Source organism: Boleophthalmus pectinirostris, unplaced genomic scaffold (assembly GCF_026225935.1).
Source record: "Boleophthalmus pectinirostris isolate CB_2022bp ecotype Guang Dong unplaced genomic scaffold, ASM2622593v1 HiC_scaffold_5, whole genome shotgun sequence".
In the NCBI taxonomy this organism is placed as follows: Eukaryota; Metazoa; Chordata; class Actinopteri; order Gobiiformes; family Gobiidae; genus Boleophthalmus; species Boleophthalmus pectinirostris.
In genome coordinates this window covers 4,158,026-4,183,562 of record NW_026571404.1, presented here as the reverse complement: position 1 = coordinate 4,183,562, position 25,537 = coordinate 4,158,026, and the positions used below count along the sequence as shown (strand labels likewise).

The 25,537-nt window shown below is 40.9% G+C and overlaps 1 protein-coding gene across 1 annotated transcript in view; it reads right to left on the bottom strand.

The window, feature by feature from the left end:
* The window catches only part of vwc2 (von Willebrand factor C domain containing 2), a 196,275-nt gene that overhangs the window by 141,833 nt on the left and 28,905 nt on the right, over positions 1-25,537 (bottom strand). The window contains exon 2 of the mRNA XM_055162928.1: positions 15,715-15,844. Within this exon, the coding sequence (XP_055018903.1) occupies positions 15,715-15,844 (130 nt within the window). The remainder of the gene's footprint in view (positions 1-15,714; positions 15,845-25,537) is intronic.

Below are 25,537 nucleotides of genomic sequence, written 5' to 3'. Positions count from 1 at the left end.
AAGACACAAACGTCACTATTCTGCGCTGAAGTAGGTGAAAATTGTTAATGAACTCTGTGTCACTGAAGTGAAGCACATCACCACTCACCACTCTTGGCTCCGTCTCCACATCCACACGTTCCTTTCAACGGACTGAACCACAAAACACCACGACCAAAAACCTCGTCCTTCTCCTTCTCAATCTCCTCCTTAAAACAAGTAAGTTGTTCATGTTCTGGCTCCGGTACGAGAGGAACTTTAAAATCTCCAGGTGCTCGATGCTGCGTCCATGTTTGGACAACTTCTGTAAACACAGAGACGCTCGCTGCGGTTGACGTCGTCGTGTCTCCAGTGTCACATGTGGGACACTTTTGGGCAGTTTAATGTTCACACTGGAGTCACATACAAGACACATTTAACTGGAAATGTGAACGACCTCGAAAAAACATCGGGTTTCACAAAAAAAAATCGGAATTGAGCGTTAAGCCCTGCAGTCTGAACGTAAACTTAGACCATTTTATCAAGTCAAGTCTCAAGTCCTTAAAATAGTGACTCAAGTTTGACTCGAGTCCCCTCCCCCGCCTTGGACCACCGGTGTCAGGAAAAAAAAACAATGATCGCTTTTGTCCAACGTCATTGAGATTTCAACAACAAAAGTTCAGCTGCACAAAATATCTCCATTTGAATGAAAGTGAAACTGTCATTTTCAAACAAAACATTCTTTAATTTCTTCCAATTAAAATGAATGAATGGGATGTATGTTCTTTTGGGATGATAAAGTATTTCTAATCTAATCTAGAGGGAAAATTTTCATGGCAACGCTCGGTGAGAAAATGCAGTGTTCCAGTTGTCCTCGGCGAGTAGGTAGTTCAAATCTAAATATTTTTTCTAATATTTTGATTTAGAAACCTTGGACCGTCGCTATGGTAACCTGCAGTAAAGATGCAGACATGTTGTGAGGGCAGAATTTTAATCAAGAACTCAAACAAACAGGGAGCTGGACTCTTGGGTTTCGCTGCGTTCCATTGAACGTCGGTGGTCGATGAATCCGAGTCAGTTCTCCCGATATCCGTTGTAAATGCGTTCCATTGACCTTTTTCACAACGGTCGGAAGTGCCGCGATGTAGGGTAAATGTAATTCCTGTTTAATGCTTTTCTGTGGCAAAATATCTGTGGAAATGTCTCGCGTTTTCTCCAGCAGCTTCATAAACCCCATGACCAAAACTTCAACCAACAAGCTCCACAAAGGATAAACAACGACAACGTATTAATCAGTGTTGGGGAGTAACAGATTTCATGTATCAGAGTACAAATTATGAGTAACTGTATTCAGTTAAACAGTTACTAAAACTAAACAGGGGATCTAAACTCTCAACCAGGTCTAAACCAGGTCTAAAAAACCAGGAGGACTAAAACCAGGACTAAAACCAGGACTAAAACATGACTAAAACAGGACTAAACACAGGTCTAAACTAGATCTAAACAAGATCTAAACCAGGTATAAACCAGGTCTAAACCAGGTCTAAAACCAGGACTAACACCAGGACTAACACCAGGTCTAAACCAGGTCTAAAACCAGGTCTAAAACAGTACTAAAACAATATCTCAACATTGCAAAGCTTTGGGGGCAGGAGTGCTTCTTGGATACGCAAAAACTGTGCAGAATTGTCCTTTTGGTGTCTTCAGTGTAGGAACCAGTCTAAACTGAGGCTCTCAAAAAGTACAAAATAATTAAAAGCCTTTAATACCACATGGCAGATAAAGATAAAATCATGCCAAGTATAAGGATATATATAGTGTGTAAGGATATATGGGCCTGGTCAAGCAGAAGTAAAAACAAGGCCAAAAATTCAAGTTAATTCATCTGATATAAAAATGTATTGAACAGATACATATGTACTCTAGTTTATGAAACTGTTGACCTTTTTTCTGAACCATTTTTGGTTCTAAAGTTCCATCTGTTTTAAACAGACCATGTATGAAACATGGAACAAAAATTATTTCAAAGACCTGCAAAAATCATGTAAATAAATGGATGTATTTCATCATATCTTGTGTTATTCCATCTTTGAACTGTTGATGAAGGTACATGATTTTTTTTTTTTTAAGTATTTAAAATGCTAAAAATGTTCTTGGAAGGACTGACATATTTTATAGAAATAGTTTCCTTTCATTTTGAAGTAATATTAAAAATATTCAGAAGAAAAAAAGCGACAAATGATGTAAAATCCTGCACCTTCTACTTGTTTGTACAATTTTCCCTCCGTTACTTTTCCCTCCGTTACCATGAACTTTATTAATAAAAAATCTCATGAGTCAAAAAGTCAGAGGTTTTTCAACCTAATCTTGTACCATATGGTAGAAAACTATATGAAGCAAATATTCAAACCAGTTTGTTAAGGATATGTAAGTGAGAACCAAGAGTTATCACTGTTTGGATTTATTGCCCAAAAAGTGCTGCATATTTCATTCCCTCCGTTACCCGACATGAGTTTTTTAATTTTTTGTCAACAACTTGAAAGAATCTCACAGGTTTAACTTGACCCTGTTGGAGTGTAACTCTTTCCTACATTCTGATACTTTACTTATTTCAATAGTTCCTCTAGTTTCTGAATAAGAGACATTTGAATGTCAAAAATCTGCCCCTGTTTCCCTCCGTTACCACTTGACCGGACCCATATATATTGCAACAATTCAAAAGTGCTACAGTTATATCTATAGTTTGCATAATATATTAAAGGACGAGTCTTAAATAGTTAAAGAGTTAAACCAACAACCTCTCAATATTAAAAAAAATAATAATAATAATAATTCTGTTAAACATGGAGACGTATTTGACCACTGAAGAACCACTGTTTTAAAGCTTTAGAAATTGTTGCAGTGTTGAAAGTTTCCGTACATGTTTGAGCTGCTCGATAAGCATAAAAGTGTCCAAAATCACTTTTCCTAAACGGCCCAGATCCTCACGGCTCTAGAGCTGCTCTCCTTTTCCCATTTGAATTTCTTTCCACAAACTCCTTTAGAGAAGGTGGAGTGAGATTATTAAAAACTCTGCATACCAAAATTAAATCTGCATATTTGATTTTCCACGTTCTTTTTCCGTGTATATGAAATAAATATAGCTAGTTCCCTTGGTTTTTTTTACCAGTTGGTCGCTGAAATGATCCTGAAATGAATCCAGAAATAGCACGAGCAGAAAGTGACTGCAAAGTGACGAATGGCAACTTGGTTAATTAAACAAAATGTAATTATTATAAATGAGGAAAAGCCGAGGCGGGGAGCACTGCACTGCGCCAACATTCAGGTTTATTTGTAAGTCAGTCCAAACCTCAAACTCCTGCTCAGACGCCCTTGAGCAAAACACTTTTACCTATAACTGCAATCAATACTACAGTTAGACTCTTTTGAGCAGGTACTGGAAAAAAGTTTGTCTGAATGTCGCCCCTAGACCCTAACCCTTCATTCAGTACACAGACCTGCACTCTTTAGCGCCCTCTACAGTTCACTCGCTCACAGAGAGATTCACACACACAGGTCACTACATTCAGGTCGACTAAACTAACTAAACTAAATGGTTGATTAAAAAGGGGACGTGGTAAAAGCTCTCAAAACTATACCGTATCTGAGCCAAACTGCACTCACAAGCCCACACCTGCAGGGGGAGTTCATGTAAAAAGTACTATTTATGCAGAAAAAAGTACTAAGAAACAAAGTATTTGTGTAAAGACAGCATATTTACACATAAATATAAGAAAAATAACTTCTCCTGTCTATTGTTCAATATAAATCCTTATCTAAATATAATGATTGGTTGCATTTTGTCTAAAGACAGTCAGATCTGTGGAGAGGCAGGCCTGCTGATAGTAAGAATGTACATGTTTTTCAATAAAAACACAATGTATAAGTACAAGACAGATAAGTTTAAGGGTCGTATCTTGCCTCCAGTTTGGGTGTGAGCGCAGGCATAGAACATGGAGCTCTAAACAAGACGTGTCCTACACCTAAAGATCAGGTGGAGTGGAGCAGACGGAGGCTGTGGCGTGGGGTAGTGTTGTAGTCAAGGCTGTACTAATCGAGACAAGACCAGTCCGAGACCACAGGGTCCCGAGACCGAGACAAGACCAAGACTTTTAAAGGTCGAGACTGAGACCACGGCCCATCGAGACCAAATCGAGACCAAATCGAGACCATCTCTGTGCCTGATCTCCTCAGATCTCAGAAGTTCGGCAGGGCCGGACCTGGTCAGGACTTGGATGGGAGACACTGGGAAATTCCAGGTGCCACAGTGAGATGCCAGTGGCAAAAACTCCCCTTGTGTCCTGAGGCAAGACACTTCACCCACAAAGTGAAAGTACGAAGTATGAAAGTGGAGAGTGAGTGATGGTGGTGGTCGGAGAGGGAAATAACGCAGATTGGCAGCATTGCTTCTGTCAGTCTGTCCCAAGGCAACTGTGGCTACAATAGTAGTTTACCACCACTGAGTGTTGAGTGAATGAATAATGAACTGTGAAGCACTTTGGGAATCTAGAAAGGCCCATATAAATGCAATGATTAAATAATAATTAATAATTTCTGTAATTTTCAATATTTATTTGTATTTTACAGTTATTTTGACTCATGTATATCAAACAAGCACACGGACCACAGGGAGACGCTCCGCTCGCTCCCGCACACCAGTGACACTCGCCAACAACAGAGGCCATAAAGAAATATAATCACACCCGCTGAGCGTCAGACCTCGAGTCCATGACAAGACCAAGTCCAAGCGCCTTCAAGACTGAGACAAGACCGAGTCCAAGCGCCTTTGAGTCCGAGACAAGACCGAGTCCAAATGTGTTTGAGTCCGAAATGAGACCAATTCTGTCAAAAAACTGTCTCAAGACCAAGACCGGTCTCTAGTACTTCGACACACGCGTGGCCTGTACTTGAGAGCCAGTTCTGTGACGACCCGTCCAAAAATCTATAATCCTGGCGCCTCTACATTCACACTTACATCGTGGGGCTGTTGTATTATACCCGTATTTCATTTTTTCCCACACTCCTCTTTTCTGCCCGGTAACGAGGCAAAGACTGCAGACATTACCCACGCCGACGGTGATTTTAAATGCCACAGCGGTCACAGATCGGCTCAGACGCCATCACCATAAACACGCCGTCCCACTCCGGCATCTGCACAAATCTAAACAACACGAGCGTTTCTTATTTTCTCTATAATGTTCATATTACTCCCACTTCCTGCACATAATCATCCAGAAATATATCCGGCCTATAGATGTAATATTTGATGTACCAACTGTTTCCATGGCAACCCCAAGGTCATTTTAAAGTACTGGCCGAACGCGAAGTAGCGGGAGACGAGGAGAGGTCCAGACCGAGTTCATTTGTCTAAGTGCTCCATAAAAGTCAAATCCGCCACGAAATCTGCAAGACGAGGACTTAAGACCGGATTCCGACTGTCCGCTGTAATGAGCTGCTCGAGACGGACCGGAGAGACGTTTATAAAGACAGTTATGAGACGTCAGCGGGCGTTTGGAGCTGCAATCATTTTGAAATTACTGACTCAGAGTTCAGGATTTAAAAAAAATAAAATAAAGATGTAACGTCAAAATGTTCTAAATGTTCAAATCTCTAAATTGTGTCCTAATTAAAACATCTCCATTTGGGAATTATGGAAAGATGTGAGTGTTGTTTAGAGCTCGGAGTCACAGGGTCCCTCACGATTCGATACGATTCTCGATACATGGCTCGCGATACGATATTATCACGATATATAGCTATAAATGTGGTACTCGATACTCAGTGTTGGGAAGGTGACTTTTAAAATGTAATCCCCTACAGATTACAGATTACACACACCAAAATGTAGTTTGTAACAGAATCCATTAAATTACTTAAAGTGAGTAATGTAATCTGAATACTTTGGATTACTTATTAAGCAAAAGATGTTCATTTTGTCTTCTTATATACTTTAACTTCTTGGGTTCTTTTTAAAGACAGTGCAGTAAAGTGTATTTACCTTGTTGACATGTTTCAGCTGCTGCATCTTCAGAACTGTCACGGTGTTGGTGGTGACGTGTCGTATATCAGCTGTTGTTACTTCCTGTGGGCGTGGTCAGACCTGATGGACCTGCAGGTCGCTCACACTGACCACACCAAAAGGAATGCGAGAAGGAAACGTCAGGGAGACTCACCAGAACACAAAAAGACAAAGCAGAACAGGAAAACCTAAACTCCGCCACATCAGACACTGTAAAAGGAACAAACACGTTCTGGATCAGGTCGGGGCTCGGGTCATTGGATCAGAAAACAACAAGTTCAAACGCTGGATCAAGGAGGACGGTGAAATCAGGAAACGAGGCACTGACAGAATTAACCGTGATGACGGAGCGTTCCTCCTTTCACACACCTGGGACACCCTCCTCCAGAGACACCGGGCGACGGGAGGCGTGGTCAGTCTGAGCCACCTGCAGGTCCATCAGGTCTGACCACGCCCACAGGAAGTAACAACAGCTGATATACGACACGTCACCACCAACACCGTGACAGTTCTGAAGATGCAGCAGCCGAAACATGTCAACAAGGTAAATACACTTTACTGCATTGTCTTTAAAAAGAACCTAAGAAGTTATCTTTGGATTATTTGATTTGCTGTAGAGAAGCAAAGACGAGGAAATCTTCACATAAGATGTTTTGTCTGATAAAAGAAAATGAAAAGTCCAGACTTTACTGAACCAAATAAAAATATTATTGATAGAAGAAGAGGAAACACGTCCACACAGCAGGATTTAGTCCTGTTAAATCCTGTTTTAGTTTCCTGGTTTAGACCTAGACCTGGTTTAGACCTGGTTTTCCTGGTTTAGTTTTAGACCTGGTTTAGACCTGGTTTTAGACCTGGTTTAGTCCTGGTTTAGACCTGGTTTTAGACCTGGTTTTAGACCTGGTTTAGTCCTGGTTTAGACCTGGTTTTAGACCTGGTTTTAGACCTGGTTTAGTCCTGGTTTTAGACCTGGTTTTAGACCTGGTTTACCTGGTTTAGTCCTGGTTTACCTGGTTTAGACCTGGTTTTAGACCTGGTTTAGACCTGGTTTAGTCCTGGTTTAGACCTGGTTTTAGACCTGGTTTAGTCCTGGTTTAGTCCTGGCTTTAGTCCTGGTTTAGTCCTGGATTTAGTCCTGGTTTAGTCCTGGTTCAATCCTGGTTTAGTGCGTTCCTCCTTTCACACACCTGGGACACCCTCCTCCAGAGACACCGGGCGACAGGAGGCGTGGTCAGTCTGAGCCACCTGCAGGTCCATCAGGTCTGACCACGCCCACAGGAAGTAACAACAGCTGATATACGACACGTCACCACCAACACCGTGACAGTTCTGAAGATGCAGCAGCTGAAACATGTCAACAAGGTAAACACACTTTACTGCATTGTCTTTAAAAAGAACCCAAGAAGTTAAAGAAGATAAGAAGACAAAATGAACATCTTTGGCTTAGTCAGTGTTAACTTGAAAACTACCACTTCATGACGTGTGTTTCTCAATTCCCCACGATCCTTCCTGCAAAGATCACTCTGTGTCTCTCCTCCAGAGCCGAGTGTCCTGCCCACAGCTCCTGGGAGGGCATCTGGATCAGGCTCCGGAGGAAGACTGCACCGTGTCACGTGACCAAATCAAACACGATAAAACCAATTTTTAATAAACATGAATGTTTCTACAAATATAAAGTCTTCAGAGGTGTTTTTATGTGTCAGAGGCGTTAAAACAAACATGTCAGACTCAGATATAATTATATTTGGCCTGTGAGATCAGATCAAGTATTTATTAGAGCTGCTCGCCGGCTACAGATCGACTATAGAGACATGATTTATTTAAAATGTTGTTATTATTTTATATTTTGCTTGTTCTGGATTCAATATTTAAGCAAAACTATTATTAAGCATTTATTTTAATAAGAAAAGGTTTAACATGACGTATCGAGAAAGAAGAGAAAACATGCAGATGATGTTGACATTTTTCAATAAATATTTAGTTAGTCCCAGTTTTATATTTTGTCCTGGATTACAGTTACTTTCTTGAAATAAATGGATTACATGGTGGTATTTTCCTGTTTTCACATTTTGGGCTAAACCAGGACTAAACCAGGTCTAAACCAGGACTAAACCAGGTCTAAACCAGGTTTAAACCAGGTCTAAACCAGGTTCTAAACCCAGGACTAAACCAGGTCTAAACCAGGTTTAAACCAGGACTAAACCAGGTCTAAACCAGGTTTAAACCAGGTCTAAACCAGGTTTAAACCAGGTCTAAACCAGGTTTTAAACCAGGTCTAAACCAGGACTAAACCAGGACTAAAACCAGAACTAAAACCAGGTCTAAACCAGGACTAAACCAGAACTAAACGAGGTTTAAACCAGGACTAAACCAGGTCTAAACCAGGTCTAAACCAGGTTTTAAACCAGGTCTAAACCAGGACTAAACCAGGTCTAAACCAGGACTAAACCAGGACTAAACAGCAAAATATTTACTTCTTTTTATTGCGTAATGAGTTTTATTTCATTAAAAAGCGTTTTACTGCTTAAATAAAGTTGGTAAAAAATGAAGTTGTGGTGCAATGTGCAGCGCTCCGAGGCGGCCAAGGATCCACAGGTGCACACTGGGTAAAAGAGCCAAACGGAGGAGTGGAGCTTGGAGGACGCGAGGACTTTGGGGGAATTGGAACGGGACTTGGCGGAGTTCTGACGACGAGGATCTGCGTGAAGTGGTTCAGAAGCCGAGGATCCTGGCGACTGGGAAACACCCGACATCACAAACTGGAACAGAGCATTTTGAGCTTCTGAGACGTGGACAGACGAATAATAAACGAAATGACTCAAACAAGCGTGAACTGAATATGTTTTTGATGAGAAAATAATATTATAACACGGCTAAAAGCTCACAAGAATAGACTTTGTGTAATTCTTTAGCTATAATATTTATTTCTTAAACCACTCCCTGTGCAAAATGAATATGAAATAATCTGTTTAAATCATCAAAACAGTGAGGATGTCAAAATTATAGTGTAGTTGCACAAAAAAAAGCTAAAAAATACCAAAAAATGCTCTTATCGTATTTTTTGGACTATGAGGTGCTGTTGTGGCAAAGATTATAAATCTCTTGAAGATAAATCATGAATCCATTTGTGAAGCCTGATGAGTTTTTGGAATATAGAGCCCGACAGAATCCGTGTGTCATTCGCTCATTCGTTTTTCAATATAAAACAAAAATAAGAAAACGAAAAAACAACAGTTTTCTTCATTATTTGTCTCCAAAACCAAAATGAAAAAACGGATAACGATTCGTTTTTTCAGTTTTCGATTTTGTGTTTAAATGAAGAATGGAAAAAACGGATAACGACCGTTTCCCGTTTACGTGACTTCTGTGACTGCGATGCCGGACTTTTGTACTGCGTACGGACTGAACCAGGACTGAGACCAGAGCGGGACTGAGACCGGGACAGACCGGGACCAGAGCGGGACCAGGGCGGGACCAGGGTGGACTCAGAGCTTTGACTCCGAGTCTCTGCGGGGTCCGTGTCTCAGCTTCGAGCTCTGGCCCTGCTGTGGGCTCTGAGCCTCCGGTCTGGTCCTGGTCTGTCCCAGTCTCAGTAGCGCTCTGGTCCAGGTCTGGTCCCGGACCTGGTCCATTTGAACCAAAAGCTCTTAGTTCGGTTCGTTTGGTGTGAAAGTGTCAGTTTGATGCTTTGCTCCACCTCGGAACCAGCCGTGGTTCTTGAGTGTGGAGGACTGGAGCAGCCCGTCCAGACCTGTAGTCCACAGAACATCTCACTTTCCCCACAAGGAACCAGCGCGGAGACGATGACACGGAACCACTCGACCACTGGTCTCGGTCTCAGTCCCGCTCTGGTCCCGGTCTGGACTCGGACCTGGATCAGTCCTGGTTCAGTCCGTACGCGGTGCAAAAGTCCGGCATCGCAGTCACAGAAGTCACGTAAACGGGAAACGGTCGTTATTCGTTTTTTCCATTCTTCATTTAAACACAAAACTGAAAACTGAAAAAATGAATTGTTATCCATTTTTAAAATTTTGGTTTTGGAGACAAATAATGAAGAAAACTGTTGTCTTTTCATTTTCTTATGTTTGGTTTTATATTGAAAAACAAATGAACGAATGATAAACGGATTCGAGAGCCTCTCTCCACTCGCAGTATGTCTCTACCACATCTTGCCCCGTCTTCCAAGTATCTGCCCCAATGTTACAAAGCACCAAGTTTATAAAGCCAGAGATGAGCAGAGGACACACACTTGAGACTGAGAAGGTGACGACTCCTGCTGAGGTGCGTCCAGATGCGCTTGATCTGATTTGCTCCATATTCACCTGCGTTTGTCGCAAAAAGGGAACAGAAGTGTTTACACTGAAAGGTCTTCCTAACAAACCAAATGAGTTTTAGTTACAAGACCAAATGTGTTTCTAAAAGATAAACTAATTACTATTTTAATTTAATCAATCATAATCAATATTTTCCTGTGGGGGTCTGGTCTCAGGCGGAAACCACATTCATTTACACAAAGACAGAATGAGAGAAATCTTTCCACAAATTAAATTTCTATCACAGTGAACTTAAAATCCTTTATTTTTCTGAAAAATCGACAGTTCGCCTTATGATCTGGTGCGTCTTATGTATTAATTAATTAATGGTTGTGTTTACTGACCTCGAACTGATTTTCTGTGGTACACAAGGCTCAATAATCTGTCAAAATGTTTTAGTACGACTTTGGTAAATTATGAAGCTGCACCACTTGATGGATTGTTGTTACGGCGACTATAGTCAGGAGCCTCGTGGAGTAAGTCTGACAGAAGCGTTCAGCACTTACAGATGCAAAATGAGCCATGTGGTTTTAAGTTTTGTTTCTGTAAAACGTAAACAAATGCGGCAAAGCTGCATTAAACACATTATTACTCAATGTATATTTGAGTCGTCCTCATAAGAACAAAAACAGATTTAAATGATCCACCCACATTCACATTCACATTCATAATCCACATTCACCAATTACACCACGATCTGTCGATGGATCTTGGACGCTTGGACTAAAGGATCAGTCTTAAGTGTCATTTTTTGTTTTACTTAATGCACCTTAAAGGTTGTATAGAGGATTTTTTCAGGGAAGAAAAATACAGCGACAGTCCTTTGTCAAATGTTGTGCTTGTGTGACTCCACCTTCCTCCACCACAGCTCCTCAGTAGAAACATCTCCTCCCGCCTCTTTACTCTAGAAATCACGCTTGTTTACATCCAGTGCGTCTTCAGAATTACTGCTGAAGTTTCCTGTCTAGAAATAATTTAATGACCGACGCGTCAGTTTTCAGACCCTTCGTCTGCTTCAGTCGCGCCATCGCTGGAAGGAATCTCCAAGAATCACCTCAGTTTGTCTTCGCTCCTTTTCTCCTTCTCTTCTTCTTTCAACGATCTCAAAAACAGACTTTCTTTTGCGACGAACTGGTCGTGGATTCTCGTCCGCCGTCGCGACAAACTTTGTGTGAATTGCGAGGAAGGACAGTTTGAAAAAGCCTCTAAGAACCGCTGCATAAACCACGTAATCCCGTGCGCCGAGAGTCAGTTACACTAGAAACGTAGGGAGTTTGATTGACAACCTAACAGCCAATAGATAAAGAGGGAGCCTCGTTATCTATTGGCTGATGTTTGTCTGGACTCACTACGTTCACAGTTGATAGATTTCATTCTTTTTTTTTTTGGTATCATAATTCCAAGGCTGCTGCATCTCTGTAATGGTATTTTAAACTTTCAATGACAATTTGAACCTAAAAAAAAATCCTCCATACAACCTTTAAGGGTGAAGTATAGTTCTGCATTGACTCAATGCACACTGCCGTCTTTGCCTTGTTGCAGTCGTTTTTGATTTAAGAATCTGCATCGAGGTCTGTGCACTGCGAAGTAATTCACCACCAAAACGCAAAGAGGCGAGAAAATATGTCCATTCATATATACAGTCCGTGTGTACAACCTGCAGAAACATATCACCATCAGTGAAGACTGCAGTGAACGCTACATTGGAGAAACTAAACTGCTACTTCATAAGAGGATGAACCCACACAGACGAGAGAACAACACAGGACCTCAGTCTGCTGTTCATCTCCACTTAAAAGCCACGGGCCACTCATTTGAGGACAGTGACGTACAGATTTTAGCCAGAGAAAAGAATTGGTTTGAAAGGGAGTGAAAAGAAGCTGTTTTTGATAAGAAAGAGAATCCTTCTCTAAACAGAAATGGACTCAGACACCATCTACCTCCTATTTACAACTCCATCCTCAAACCTAAAACAAAACAAACAAGAGAACAACAGGTGTAGTCAGGTCAGGACCAGAGGTGTGGAAGCTCCATTATGGACATGAATTATTCTCCTAATATGACTCCACACAGGTCAATAGGCCGAACTAACAAACAAAAACTGTAAACAAGTGCGCGTGTTAGTTTCAGTGTAGTTTCAGTGTAGTTAGCTCCTCCCTGTAGACAGATATAAGGAAGTGTCCACCAGCGTCTGAGCAGAACTGAAGAAGCAGCTTGGATGAACTGAGAAACGTTTTCAACCAAACTAACTTTTGTCCAGTCGACAAACTGAATTTTCTCCTCGCCGTGGTTTCTACCTGGACGACTGAGGGATTCTTCACACGTCTAAACTAGATCTAAACTAGATCTAAACCAGATCTAAAACAGGACTAAACCAGGACTAAATCCTGCTGTGTGGACGTGTCTCCTCTTCTTCTATCAACAATATTTTTAATTTGGTTCAGTAAAGTCTGGGCTTTTTATTTTCTTTTATCAGACAAAACATCTCATGTGAAGATTTCCTCGTCTTTGCTTCTCTACAGCAAATCAAGTAATCCAAAGTATTCAGATTACATTACTCACCTTGAGTAATTTAATGGATTACGTTACAAACTACATTTTGGGGTATGTAATCTGTAATCTGTAGGGGATTACATTTTAAAAGTCACCTTCCCAACACTGGTCCTGGTTTAGTTCAGGGTTTAGTCCTGGTTCAGTCTTGGTTTCGTCCTGGTTTAATCATGGTTTAGACCTGGGTTAGACTTGATTTAGACTTGGTTTAGTCCTGTTCTAGTCCTGGTTTAGTTCTGTTCTAGTTCTGGTTTAGTCCTGGTTTAGTCCTGGTTTAGTTCTGGTTCAGTCCCGGTTTAGTCCTGTTCTTGTCCTGTTCTCATTCTGGTTTAGTCCTGGTTTAGTCCTAGTTTAGTCCTGGTTCAGTCCTCGGTTCAGTCCTGGTTTAGTCCTGGTTCAGTCCCGGCTTATTCACAAGTTTTGACATCTCTGTTCTGTGCGCAACTGTGCCAAGACATTTTTGAGCAACAAATTCATGACACGTTTAAGTTTAAAGCCATACTGAGGCACATTCCAACAACTACATCGCCATGGAAACAACACAAACAGAAACGACACGGTGCGGCCTCTCTAATCGTTTATCGTCTTTATCTTTCCGACGACGACATAACCCTGTTTTCATGTCGTATTTGTGGCGTGGGTTGCCGGTTCGACGCCGCTCTTATCTGCTCCCGCACCTTGACGGAAACGCATTTGTCCATTTGAATGTCAGGCCCCGCGCACAGGTGATTAAAAAACCATTACCCGGACGTGAGACCTGCAGCAGTCGAGGTGTGGGAGGAAGGAAGAGGAGGAGGAGGAAGATGATGAAGAAGAAGAAGAGAGGAAAGGAGGAAGGGTCCTATAGGTCTGTAAGGAAATGTAAATGAAAGGGGCAGGTTGAATGTCTAGAAAAGGCTTTATTTTATTTTTCTTTCTTTTATTTTTCAGCTCCTCTGTTTCACACGTGTCACTGAGAAAACGTTTGACCGGAGATTTGGCGGAAAGTGACCAGACAAAACTGCAAAAGCAAGAAAACCTATTCTGTTCACATTAGAGTACAGATGTGTGTACAGTATATTTGGTGTAGTACTTGTTTTGCAGATGAGTATACAGTATATTTGGTGTAGTACTTGTTTTGCAGATGAAGTATACAGTATATTTGGTGTAGTACTTGTTTTGCAGATGAAGTATACAGTATATATATTGGTGTAGTACTTGTTTTGCAGATGAATATACAGTTATATTTATGTGTAGTACTTGTTTTGCAGATTGTATACAATATATTTGTGTGTAGTACCTGTTTCGCAGATGGAGTACACAGTATATTTGGTGTAGTACTTGTTTTGCAGATGAAGTACACAGTATATTTGTGTAGTACCTGTTTTGCAGATGGAGTATACAGTATATTTGTGTGTAGTACCTGTTTTGCAGATGAAGTACAGTATATTTGGTGAGTACTTGTTTTGCAGATGGAGTACACAGTATATTTGGTGTAGTACTTGTTTTGCAGATGGAGTACACAGTATATTTTGTGTAGTACTTGTTTTGCAGATGGAGTACACAGTATATTTTGTGTAGTACTGTTTTGCAGATTGTATACAAGTATATTTGGTGTAGTACTTGTTTTGCAGATGGAGTACACAGTATATTTGGTGTAGTACTTGTTTTGCAGATGGAGTACACGGTATATTTATGTGTAGTACTTGTTTTGCAGATTGTATACAATATATTTGGTGTAGTACTTGTTTTGCAGATGGAGTACACAGTATATTTGGTGTAGTACTTGTTTTGCAGATGTGTATACAATATATTTGTGTGTAGTACCTGTTTTGCAGATGAAGTATAAAATATATTTGTATGTAGTACCTGTTTTGCAGATGGAGTACACAGTATATTTGGTGTAGTACTTGTTTTGCAGATTGTATACAATATATTTGTGTGTAGTACCTGTTTTGCAGATGAAGTATAAAGTATATTTGTATGTAGTACCTGTTTTGCAGATGGAGTATACAGTATATTTGGTGTAGTACTTGTTTTGCAGATGGAGTATACAGTATATTTGGTGTAGTACTTGTTTTGCAGATGAAGTATACAGTATATTTGGTGTAGTACTTGTTTTGCAGATGAAGTATAAAGTATATTTGGTGTAGTACATGTTTTGCAGATGGAGTACTCAGTATATTTGGGTGTAGTACCTGTTTTGCAGATGGAGTACACAGTATATTTGGTGTAGTACTTGTTTTGCAGATGAAGTACACAGTATATTTGGTGTAGTACTTGTTTTGCAGATGGAGTACACAGTATATTTGGTGTAGTACCTGTTTTGCAGATGAAGTACACAGTATATTTTGTAGTACCTGTTTTGCAGATGGAGTACACAGTATATTTGGTGTAGTACTTGTTTTGCAGATGGAGTACACAGTATATTTGGTGTAGTACCTGTTTTGCAGATGAAGTACACAGTATATTTGGTGTAGTACCTGTTTTGCAGATGAAGTACACAGTATATTTGTTTGTAGTACCTGTTTTGCAGATGAAGTACACAGTATATTTGGTGTAGTACCTGTTTTGCAGATGAAGTACACAGTATATTTTGTGTAGTACCTGTTTTGCAGATGAAGTACACAGTATATTTGGTGTAGTACCTGTTTTGCAGATGAAGTACACAGTATATTTGGTGTAGTACCTGTTTTGCAGATGAAGTACACAGTATATTTGTTTGTAGTACCTGTTTTGCAGATGAAGTACACAGTATATTTGGTTGTAGTACTTGTTTTGCAGATGAAGTACACAGTATATTTGGGTGTAGTACCTGTTTTGCAGATGAAGTACACAGTATATTTGGTGTAGTACCTGTTTTGCAGATGGGGCAGCACTGGTCCGGCTCGTACTCCGGGTCCACACACTCGGTCTGGGGACAGGCGGAGACAGAACACAGAACCTCTCCACTGGGCTCACAGCGGCACTTCTCACACGGAGACACCTGCACACACACACACACACACACACACACACACACACACACACACACACACACACACACAACACACACACACACAACACACAGGTGAGCGGCAGAGAACGGAATTTGACATTTTTTATATTCTACTTTCACTGACACAGGCTTATAATATTGTCAATTCTTGGTTGTTATGTTTTTTTTTTTTTTGGTAACACTTTATAATAACTACACCTTACTTAGCCTTAATAAAGCATGAACAAAGACTCAATTAATAATGAACAAAGATTTAATTAATAATGATTCACGCTTAGTAAATACTTAATAAAGGATAATTCGTCTTCACTTTAGAAAAGCTCTCAAAAAGACTTAACTAACAGATAACAGCTGCCTGAATTATCATTGCTTTCCATTATTAGTAAATCATTCTTTCATAGTTTACTAATGATTAATAAATGTTCAAATGGTTAGTTCATGAGTAATTAAGTATGAAATAATTATGAGTAACTATTTACAGCACAGGCAAATTAAGTGCAAGTGCTAATTAAGGTAGTAATTAAGTAGTTACTAAGCGTGAATCATTATTAATTAAGTCTTTGTTCATTAATAATTAAGCCTTTGTTCATGCTTTATTAAGGCTAAATAAGGTGTAGTTATTATAAAGTGTTACAATTTTTTTTCTTTTTATATTGACTTATTTTATATTATTCACATTTATATTAGATAAAGGTAGTGACGGGTAAATGAGACGGAGCTCTGGAGCAACGTCTCGTTCTTTCTGAAACAAATTGCTCCGAAGCGCTGCCTCGGAGCTTGAAGCGTTTCATTGGCTCGGCGAATGTTCCGCCCTGCAGTGTTGGGAAGGTGTTGGGAAGGTGACTTTTAAAATGTAATCCCCTACAGATTACAGATTACATACCCCAAAATGTAGTTTGTAACGTAATCCATTAAATGACTTAAAGTGAGTAATGTAATCTGAATACTTTGGATTACTTGATTTGCTGTAGAGAAGCAAAGACTCGGATATCGTAACATAAGATGTTTTGTCTGCTAAAAGAAAATAAAAAGTACAGTCTTTACTTAACCATATTTAAAATAAGAGGAGACACGTCCGCGTAGCATGGCCCTGTAAAATCCTGTTTGAGACATAGTTTAGACCTGGTTTTAGTCCTGGTTTAGACCTAGTTTAGACCTGATTTTAGACCTGGTTTAGACCTGGTTTAGACCTGGTTTAGACTTGGTTTGGACCTGGTTTTACGACCTGATTTAGACCTGGTTTGGACCTGGTTTTAGACCTGGTTTTAGACCTTTTTTGTTCCATGTTTCATACATGGTCTGTTTAAAACATATGTAACTTTAGAACCAAAAATGGTACAGAAAAAAGGTCAACAGTTTCATAAACTAGAGTACATATGTATCTGTTCAATACATTTTTATATCAGATGTATTAACTTGAATTTTTGGCCTCGTTGTTTACTTCTGCTTGACCGGGCCCTTATTATCTTCTCAAATAATAAAATAGTTTGATGATCTGTATCAGTGCTCAGCCTAAAAAAGTCTGGTTGGAGCACCTCTAATTGAAATACTTAATATTTGTCATTATTTGCTTGCTCCTTTTCTGTTTGCAGACGCCACAATCTGGAATCAGCTCTAGAAACTTCTTACTGAGGCTAACCACTCTGCCACATAATTACTGAGAAGTGCTTTGAAAGTTTTGTCACTTTTACGCCCCGGGAGCCAAATTAAATATTTCACTGTTTTAAGTTTTAAATAAATGTAAAAGTTTCAGAAGCAAACAGCGTGTGTAAATGTCTCATTTTGAAGACTCATCATCTTTTATTCTTCCACTAAATGATATTTGCCCTGAAGAGCTGCACAGACGAACTGTAATTAACACAACTACAGAAAGAGCACGGCTGCAGGATTAATCGCCGTCCAATCAAAATCACGATCTGAATGGACGCAATTAGCAAAATCTCAAAGGCTGGACATTTTTTTAGGATCATAATCTTCTCCACAAACAACTAAATCTCCTCTTGTTCTGCAGAAAAACGGCCAACGCTGTAATTTAGAGCTTTACAAATTCTCTTGTATTAGTTCAGATTTCAGTCTTTTTGTCAAGTCTTTTGGCCGCTTTCAAAGGTGTTCAGGTACATTGTGCAACTTTTTTTCGTATTAAACCTTTAAATTTTCATGTAGACCAACCCAGACCAAGACCAAGTTACTAGTAAGATCTCCGGAAAGGCAACAGCGCTCACAGAATCCCAGTTTTTCTTGGTATTTTTGAGCTTCGAGTTTTGTAAGGTAGAGCTGTTTACGTTTACATGATGGTTTTTAATTCCGATTTAATTAAATTATTCTCCTTCGAGTTTACATGGAAATAATAATTCTGAATTAATGTTTACATGGAAAACAAGTTAAATCAGCTTTATTTAATTCCGCTCTGTTGGTTTTGATTGGATAGAGACCCCAACTTATTTACGTCGACCACCGGATTTTTTGTCATCTCAGTTTGCCCTTACGCAAAGCTCATTTAACTTGTTTTCCACGTAAACGTTAACTCTAACCCCACCCCCAGACACTGAGCAGAATCTTTACAAATTCTCTCGTATTAGTTCAGATTTCAGTCTTTTTGTAAATTTTTCTGGATGCATTCAAAGGTGTTCAGGTACATTGTGTAACTTTTTTTGGGATTAAACCTTTTTTTCATGTAGACCAAACCAGACCAAGAACAAGTTACTGGTACAAATTCTGCTGAGCGTCTGGGGGTGGGGAAGAGTTCTGATTGGACAGAGCCACCAACGTATTTACATCGACCGGAAGAAAACACAAACTTCAGCTGCTACCGGCTTTTTTATCATCTCGGTTTGTTGTCACGCGTGGGGGATGTGTACAGCTGTTCCCCAGTTTGTGTGGGCGGGGGGAACAGTCCAAACTCAGACTCCTGAACCAGCAGGAGCAGCTCCGGTGCAGGTTGAGCCCAGATGAGCTGGACCAGGGAGAGGTGTTAGGTGCCTCGGACTGAGAAGAGTTTTCCCCAGGGAAGAACCAAGAGCACAGAGGACGGACGCTCAGAACAAGATATAAATGAACCAAACGGGATTCACGCTTCTGTCTAGACCAGAGCTGCTCACACTTTTTCAGCATGTGAGCTACTTACAAAATGACCAAGTCATAAAGATCTACCTAATACAAAGCCAAACAAACTGCACTGAAACACTCTGTGCCCCTTTTTTGGACCCTCCCCACAGTTTGAGAACCTCTTCTTTAAGAGAACTTCCTCTGGCACTTTACACAAAACTGTGAAAAAAGTGAAGGAAGAATTTTAAACCTGTTTTTTAAAGTTCCAAACTGGAGTTTCATTCTTTTCTGGTTTTGCAGTAATATTTACCAGCCTCTGCACGTTTACCAAACCAAACGCACATCGTGACAAACACAGATGCATTTGTGCACTTTTGTTAAACACACTTCAGCCAAATGTGGCAGTATTAAATTATTTTGTTACAGCTACAGTTTTGTTGCTTGTTTAGAGGAAGGAAACTTTTTTATGCGACACATTTGACATTTTCACTGTTTTGATGAATACAATGTTTTGTGTTTCATATTAACTTTGCACAAAAAGTGGTTTAACTCTTTCCCCCATGAAGACGACATTTGACGACCCCCCTGAACCCTTAATGACGACTTTTGACTCCTCCGCCGTATCACTAAAGACGAGATTTGACGACCTTTAGAAACGGCTCGGTTTTTCACATTTAAACAGAGACTGTGACAGGTGGGGGCCACTACAACCCACACTAGACTGACCAATAGGATTCAAGGATATGTTTTCGCCAATTTTTTTCTGAAGTTAATCGAAGTAGTGACGATTGTAGTTTCTGGAAAAAACACAACACGAAACACGTGCAATGGAAAGATCGCGGCGCTGCGGCGCACAGTTTTAGAAATAATGAGGAGCGGACGTATTTTATGGGATAAGTTTAGAGAAAGTGACTTTTATAGATTTCAAAGTGATGATGTTGAAGTTGATTATAAAGTGGAAAACAGCGACAGCGACGGACTTTCGGGGAGAAGGTGAGATGCCGCTGATGCGTCTGTGTGGAGTCCTGCGATATCCCAACAAACTATCTGAGCTTTATACTCGATTATGAACCAAAATTGCCCTGAAATCTGGATGTTTCTCAGGCGAGTCCTTTAAAATATTTCAGTCTTTTTTTCCAAGATGTGAAGAATAACAGAATCACTACAGAAAAAAACGCTTATGTGGAGCTCTGCACACGAGAAAATAGCCAAGATGACAAATACTGGACACACACTGACGGGGAAGAGTTTTATTATTATATTATTATATTATAATAAGCTAAATTAGTTGAATAAGCTAAATGAGTTGAATAAATAAAATAAGTTGAATAAGCTAAATGAGTTGAATAAGTTAAATGGAAAAAAAAATTAATTGGGTGCACACAGGTGTACAACAGGTAAAAAACAGGTGTACACTTGGCTATACTGTATCTGGTGATATGAAATCTGTTTAAATACTTTGACAAAGTATATTTTTTATTTTTTTATGAATATAGTTCTCAGAAACATGCAGATATCAGATGCTGAATGTAGTTTTTTTGTTTTCGAGTTTGCACCTGACCAGGTAAACTCTCATTTTCAGTGAGCTGTTATACACCTATAAATGAGTTGAATCACATTTAAACATCCATAAATGAATAGTTCAGAGTCTAAGGTTTCCAGAGATACAAATATGTCTGTGTTACAATTAAGTTCATGAGTGTAAAAATCATTTATAATCACTCGTGGAAGTCTGTTTTCTTTTATGCAGTGATGCTCTATGGGTGTAGCTAGTAACATATGTATGGGTTGTTCCTAGTCGGCGTCCAGGGAGGAAAGAGTTAACAAAGACTTTTAGTATCACAGAAATGATTTAATCTTCATTTTTATTGAACTGTATTGAACCGATTTGAAATATATCGTATTGAATCGAAAGCTCACTGTATCGAGATATGTATCGTATCGTGACCGGTGTATCGAGGTATGTATCGTATCGGCAACTTCATAATGATACCCAGCCCTAACTGAACTCTTTTATTTCTTATTAAAAACTAAAAACAATCAGAAAACCCGAGAAATTGGATCTAAAAGCATGTACAGCAAAAGAAACTCAAAACGTATGAACAGACACACGGCTACAGCTGTTCAAGATAAGAGTCAAAGAACGAGAAAAGTTTCCAACAAATCACCAAAATTGAAAGTGACAGGAGCGTTAAAGGAACAAATTGAACGTGCGATAAAACGCCACAAACAGTTTAAATATGAGATGCAGAAGAGACGAGCAAATGTGCACTTTGATATTCTGAGTCTGAGCCGAACTTGACTAAACAGCCCCGAGCGCTCACATCTGCACAACTGCACACGGGAACAAACACACGAGAGGAGAACGTGCAGGCGTCAGGTCTGCGCTTACGGACGCTTCACACTTTACACACTCTGGAGACGAGGAAACTGAACGTGAAGGAGAACATACACACACACACGAGGGGCACAAACACACACGAGGGGCACAAACACACACGAGGGGCACAAACACACACACGGGGCAAAAGAGATCATTATTAGGGCTGATTATTAGAGATTTTTTCTATGAGTGTGCACATATTGGACCCTCTGCACATATTAGGCCCTCTACACACACACAACACACACACACACCGGACTCTCTGCACATACTGGGCCCTCCGCACACAACAGCTTCTCTGCACACGCTGGGTCCTCTGCACACATACCAGACCCTCCACACACACCAAACTCTCTGCACACACAATGAGTGTGCACATATTGGGCCCTCTGCACATATCAGGCCCTCCACACACACACACACACACACACACACACACACACACACACACACACACCAGACTCTCTGCACATACTGGGCCCTCCGCAAACAACAGCCTCTCTGCACACACTGGGTCCTCTGCACACATACCAGACCCTCTGCACACACCGGGCCCTCCACACACGCCGGACTCTCTGCACACTCTGGGTCCTCTGCACACACCAGACTCTCTGCACACTCTGGGCCCTCCGCACACACTGGACTCTCTACACACTCTGGGCCCTCCGCACACACTGGATTCTCTGCACACTCTGGGCCCTCCGCACACACCAGACTCTCTGCACACACTGGAGTCTCTGCACACTCTGGGCCCTCTGCACACACTGGACTCTATGTTCACACATCGAATCCTCTGTACACATACCAGACCCTCTGTACACATCGCACCCTCCGCACACACCGGATCCTTCGTACATACCAGACTCTCTGCACATACTGAAGTCTCTGCACACACCGGGCCCTCTGCACATAACGGACTCTCGCACACACCGGGCCCTCTGCTCACACCGGATCCTCCGCACACACACACCAGGCCCTTCGTACACATTAGGCCCTCTGCACACACCGGGCACTCCACACATACCAGACCGTCCTCACACTTTGGACCCTCTGCTTTATTTTTTTTACCACAGACACGTACAGAACTTCGAAATCCTCTGTAAAATCCGAGCGGTGGACGTGATTAAAAGCTCCAGTAGAATTGATTTTGTATTTAAGACGTTTCTCATTTTCCCATTGACAGTTTATTTAGGATCAGACTTAAACGTTTCACACAGTCATTATCTCCGGGCTCAAACCTCCACAGACTCTTTACACTTTTACAGTGTCAGATCTCCTTGTCGCTCCGTGGCCTCGGCTGCCGGAGGATATTGACTGACAATTGACTTCAAACTGCTCCCAAATCCTCCGAAACATATCACAATCACCATGACGACGGGCGCGCACACAAATCTCACCGCGACTTTAATTAATTTGTCTATCTGCTTCTCTTCGGGAAAAAACTGTGGTGAATCGCGAGCGGGAACAATGCGCCGAGAGGTTCCTTGGTTTTATTACGAGTCGATGGCGAACGGCGGCGCGGCCAATCTGAGCTCATGGGCGAATCAATACACGGAAATGAAAAGAAGATGTCTCCTATTTTCGGGGAGAGTTTAAAAATGACTCCATCATAAACGCTGCTGAAATATGACGGTGAAGTCTGTGCCTCCAGCGCAGACGCTAAACGAGAGCACGGGAAATGTTTAAAGGGACGCGGAACTTTCTGGAAGTGGAGGATAAATCAAAACGTGTAATAAAAACTGTTAAAATACAGAGGGTGGATTAAACCAGGACTAAACCAGGTCTAAACCAGGACTAAACCAGGTCTAAACCAGGTCTAAACCAGGACTAAACCAGGTCTAAAACCAGGTCTAAACCAGGACTAAACCAGGACTAAACCAGGACTAAACCAGGTCTAAACCAGGTCTAAACCAGGTCTAAACCAGGTCTAAACCAGGTCTAAACCAGGTCTAAACCAGGACTAAACCAGGTCTAAACCAGGTCTAAACCAGGACTAAACCAGGTCTAAACCAGGACTAAACCAGGACTAAACCAGGACTAAACCAGGACTAAACCAAGTCTAAACCAGGACTAAACCAGGTTCTAAACCAGGTCTAAACCAGGACTAAACTAGACTAAACCAGGACTAAACCAGGTCTAAACCAGGACTAAACCAGGACTAAACCAGGACTAAACCAGGTCTAAACCAGGACTAAACCAGGACTAAACTAGGACTAAACCAGGACTAAACTAGGACTAAACCAGGTCTAAACCAGGACTAAACTAGGACTAAACCAGGTCTAAACCAGGACTAAACCAGGTCTAAACCAAGACTAAACCAGGACTAAACTAGGACTAAACCAGGTCTAAACCAGGATTGAACTAGGTCTAAACCAGGAATAAACCAGGACTAAACCAGGTCTAAACCAGGTCTAAATCAGGACTAAACCAGGTCTAAACCAGGACTAAACCAGGTCTAAACCAGGACTAAACCAGGCCTAAACTAGGACTAAACCAGGTCTAAACCAAACTAAACCAGACTAAACCAGGATTGAACCAGGACTAAACCAGGACTAAACCAGGTCTAAACCAGGACTGAACCAGGATTAAACCAGGTCTAAACCAGGACTAAACCAGATCTAAACCTGGTCTAAACCAGGACGAAACCAGGTCTAAACCAGGACTAAACCAGGTCTAAACCAAGACTAAACCAGGACTAAACCAAGACTAAACCAGGTCTAAACCAAGACTAAACCAGGTCTAAACCAGGTCTAAACCAGGACTAAACCAGGTCTAAGCCAGGACTAAACCAGAACAGAACCAGAACTAAAACAGGACTAAACCAGGTCTAAACCTGGACTAAACCAGGTCTAAACCAGGACTCACTGTCAGGACTGGCTCGGAGGTTCCACAGGTGAAAGGACCAGAGCAGATCTCCGCACCTCATGGAGGTAAGCGCTGCCTTTCGCCCGATCGCGCTTTCTCTCTCGCTCAGGGTTCTCTCTCTTAAGTCCAAGATTAGTCCTGGTGTAGTCCTGGTTTAGTCCTGACTTAGTCCTGATCTGCCTGTGTGTAATCACTACCCGCCCGTAAAATTCCAGAACATTAAAACCCACTTATTTCAAGAACTATTTGCCGGTGCAGGACTCTCACGTCTGGTCGCTCTACCTTTGACCATTGCAACTTTTGATTAAAACTGCTGCCAACTTTTCTACAAACGTTTAGGAAAAAAATGAAACTGACACTGTAGATTATGAGAAACCCCAGAGCAGAGACGTGAAAATACAGAGGACACGTGTGAACCTCCCCCTCCGTCTGCTGTCAGCGCCGGCTTAGCTCCATCGCGCTCTGCAGTGGGCGGAGATCAATTTCAGTCCACAGAGAGTGCATTAGAGAGGACACAAACACGGCGTCCGTGTGTGTTGGGTCGCTCCCCTCGTTTTAACGACAGGTCAGAGGTTAATTCCAGCCGCGCCGCTGTAGATTGGTCGGACCCACGCCTCCGCAGACACACTCCGCTTCAGCACAATGGGACCAGAAATCAGCAATCAAAAAATCCGACACGGGAGAGATGAGCTTTAAACATAACGTACAACACAATGGCATTTTCAGATTTACTTCTCCACGGTCATAAAAACGAATTAAACGTTCAGTGTCTAAGTCCCTGGAGGTAGAACATCACGTGTTTCAACCAGGTTCAACATTTGGATTAGGGATGGACATTCGATTAAATTTTCTTAATCGATCGTCGGGAGAATTAACCATCGATTATTGATTAATCATTAACTTTTTTATTTTAAAATTATCATCATTATTATTACTTACGGGTGTCAAATTATCACGTTAATTGCTATTGATTAATTAATTACAGTCATATTTAGCGCGTTATGTTTTTTAATCATGTTAATCTTATGTTATTAGGTTATTTTTTCAGATCAAGAGTTTGTTTTCATACCTGACAGTTTTGACTGTTCACACACAGCAACATCACGTGACTCTGAGGAAGACGCTAGTGAGTAGTCAAAACTGTCAGGTATGAAAACAAACTCTTGATCTGAAAAAAAGAACCTAATAACATAAATTATCGGAAGACCAAATGAACCTCATTGGACTATTACGCGTTAATCTTATTTTTAATCTCTAACTTTACTGTTTCTATACGTGAGTTGCCTTATTATAAAATCTGTTTTTATGTGTTGTTAGGACACAGTCTCGCACTGTGCAGTCCTGCTCCGCTTGCTCCCACAAAGAATTGTAGCCTAATTTTCATTCCC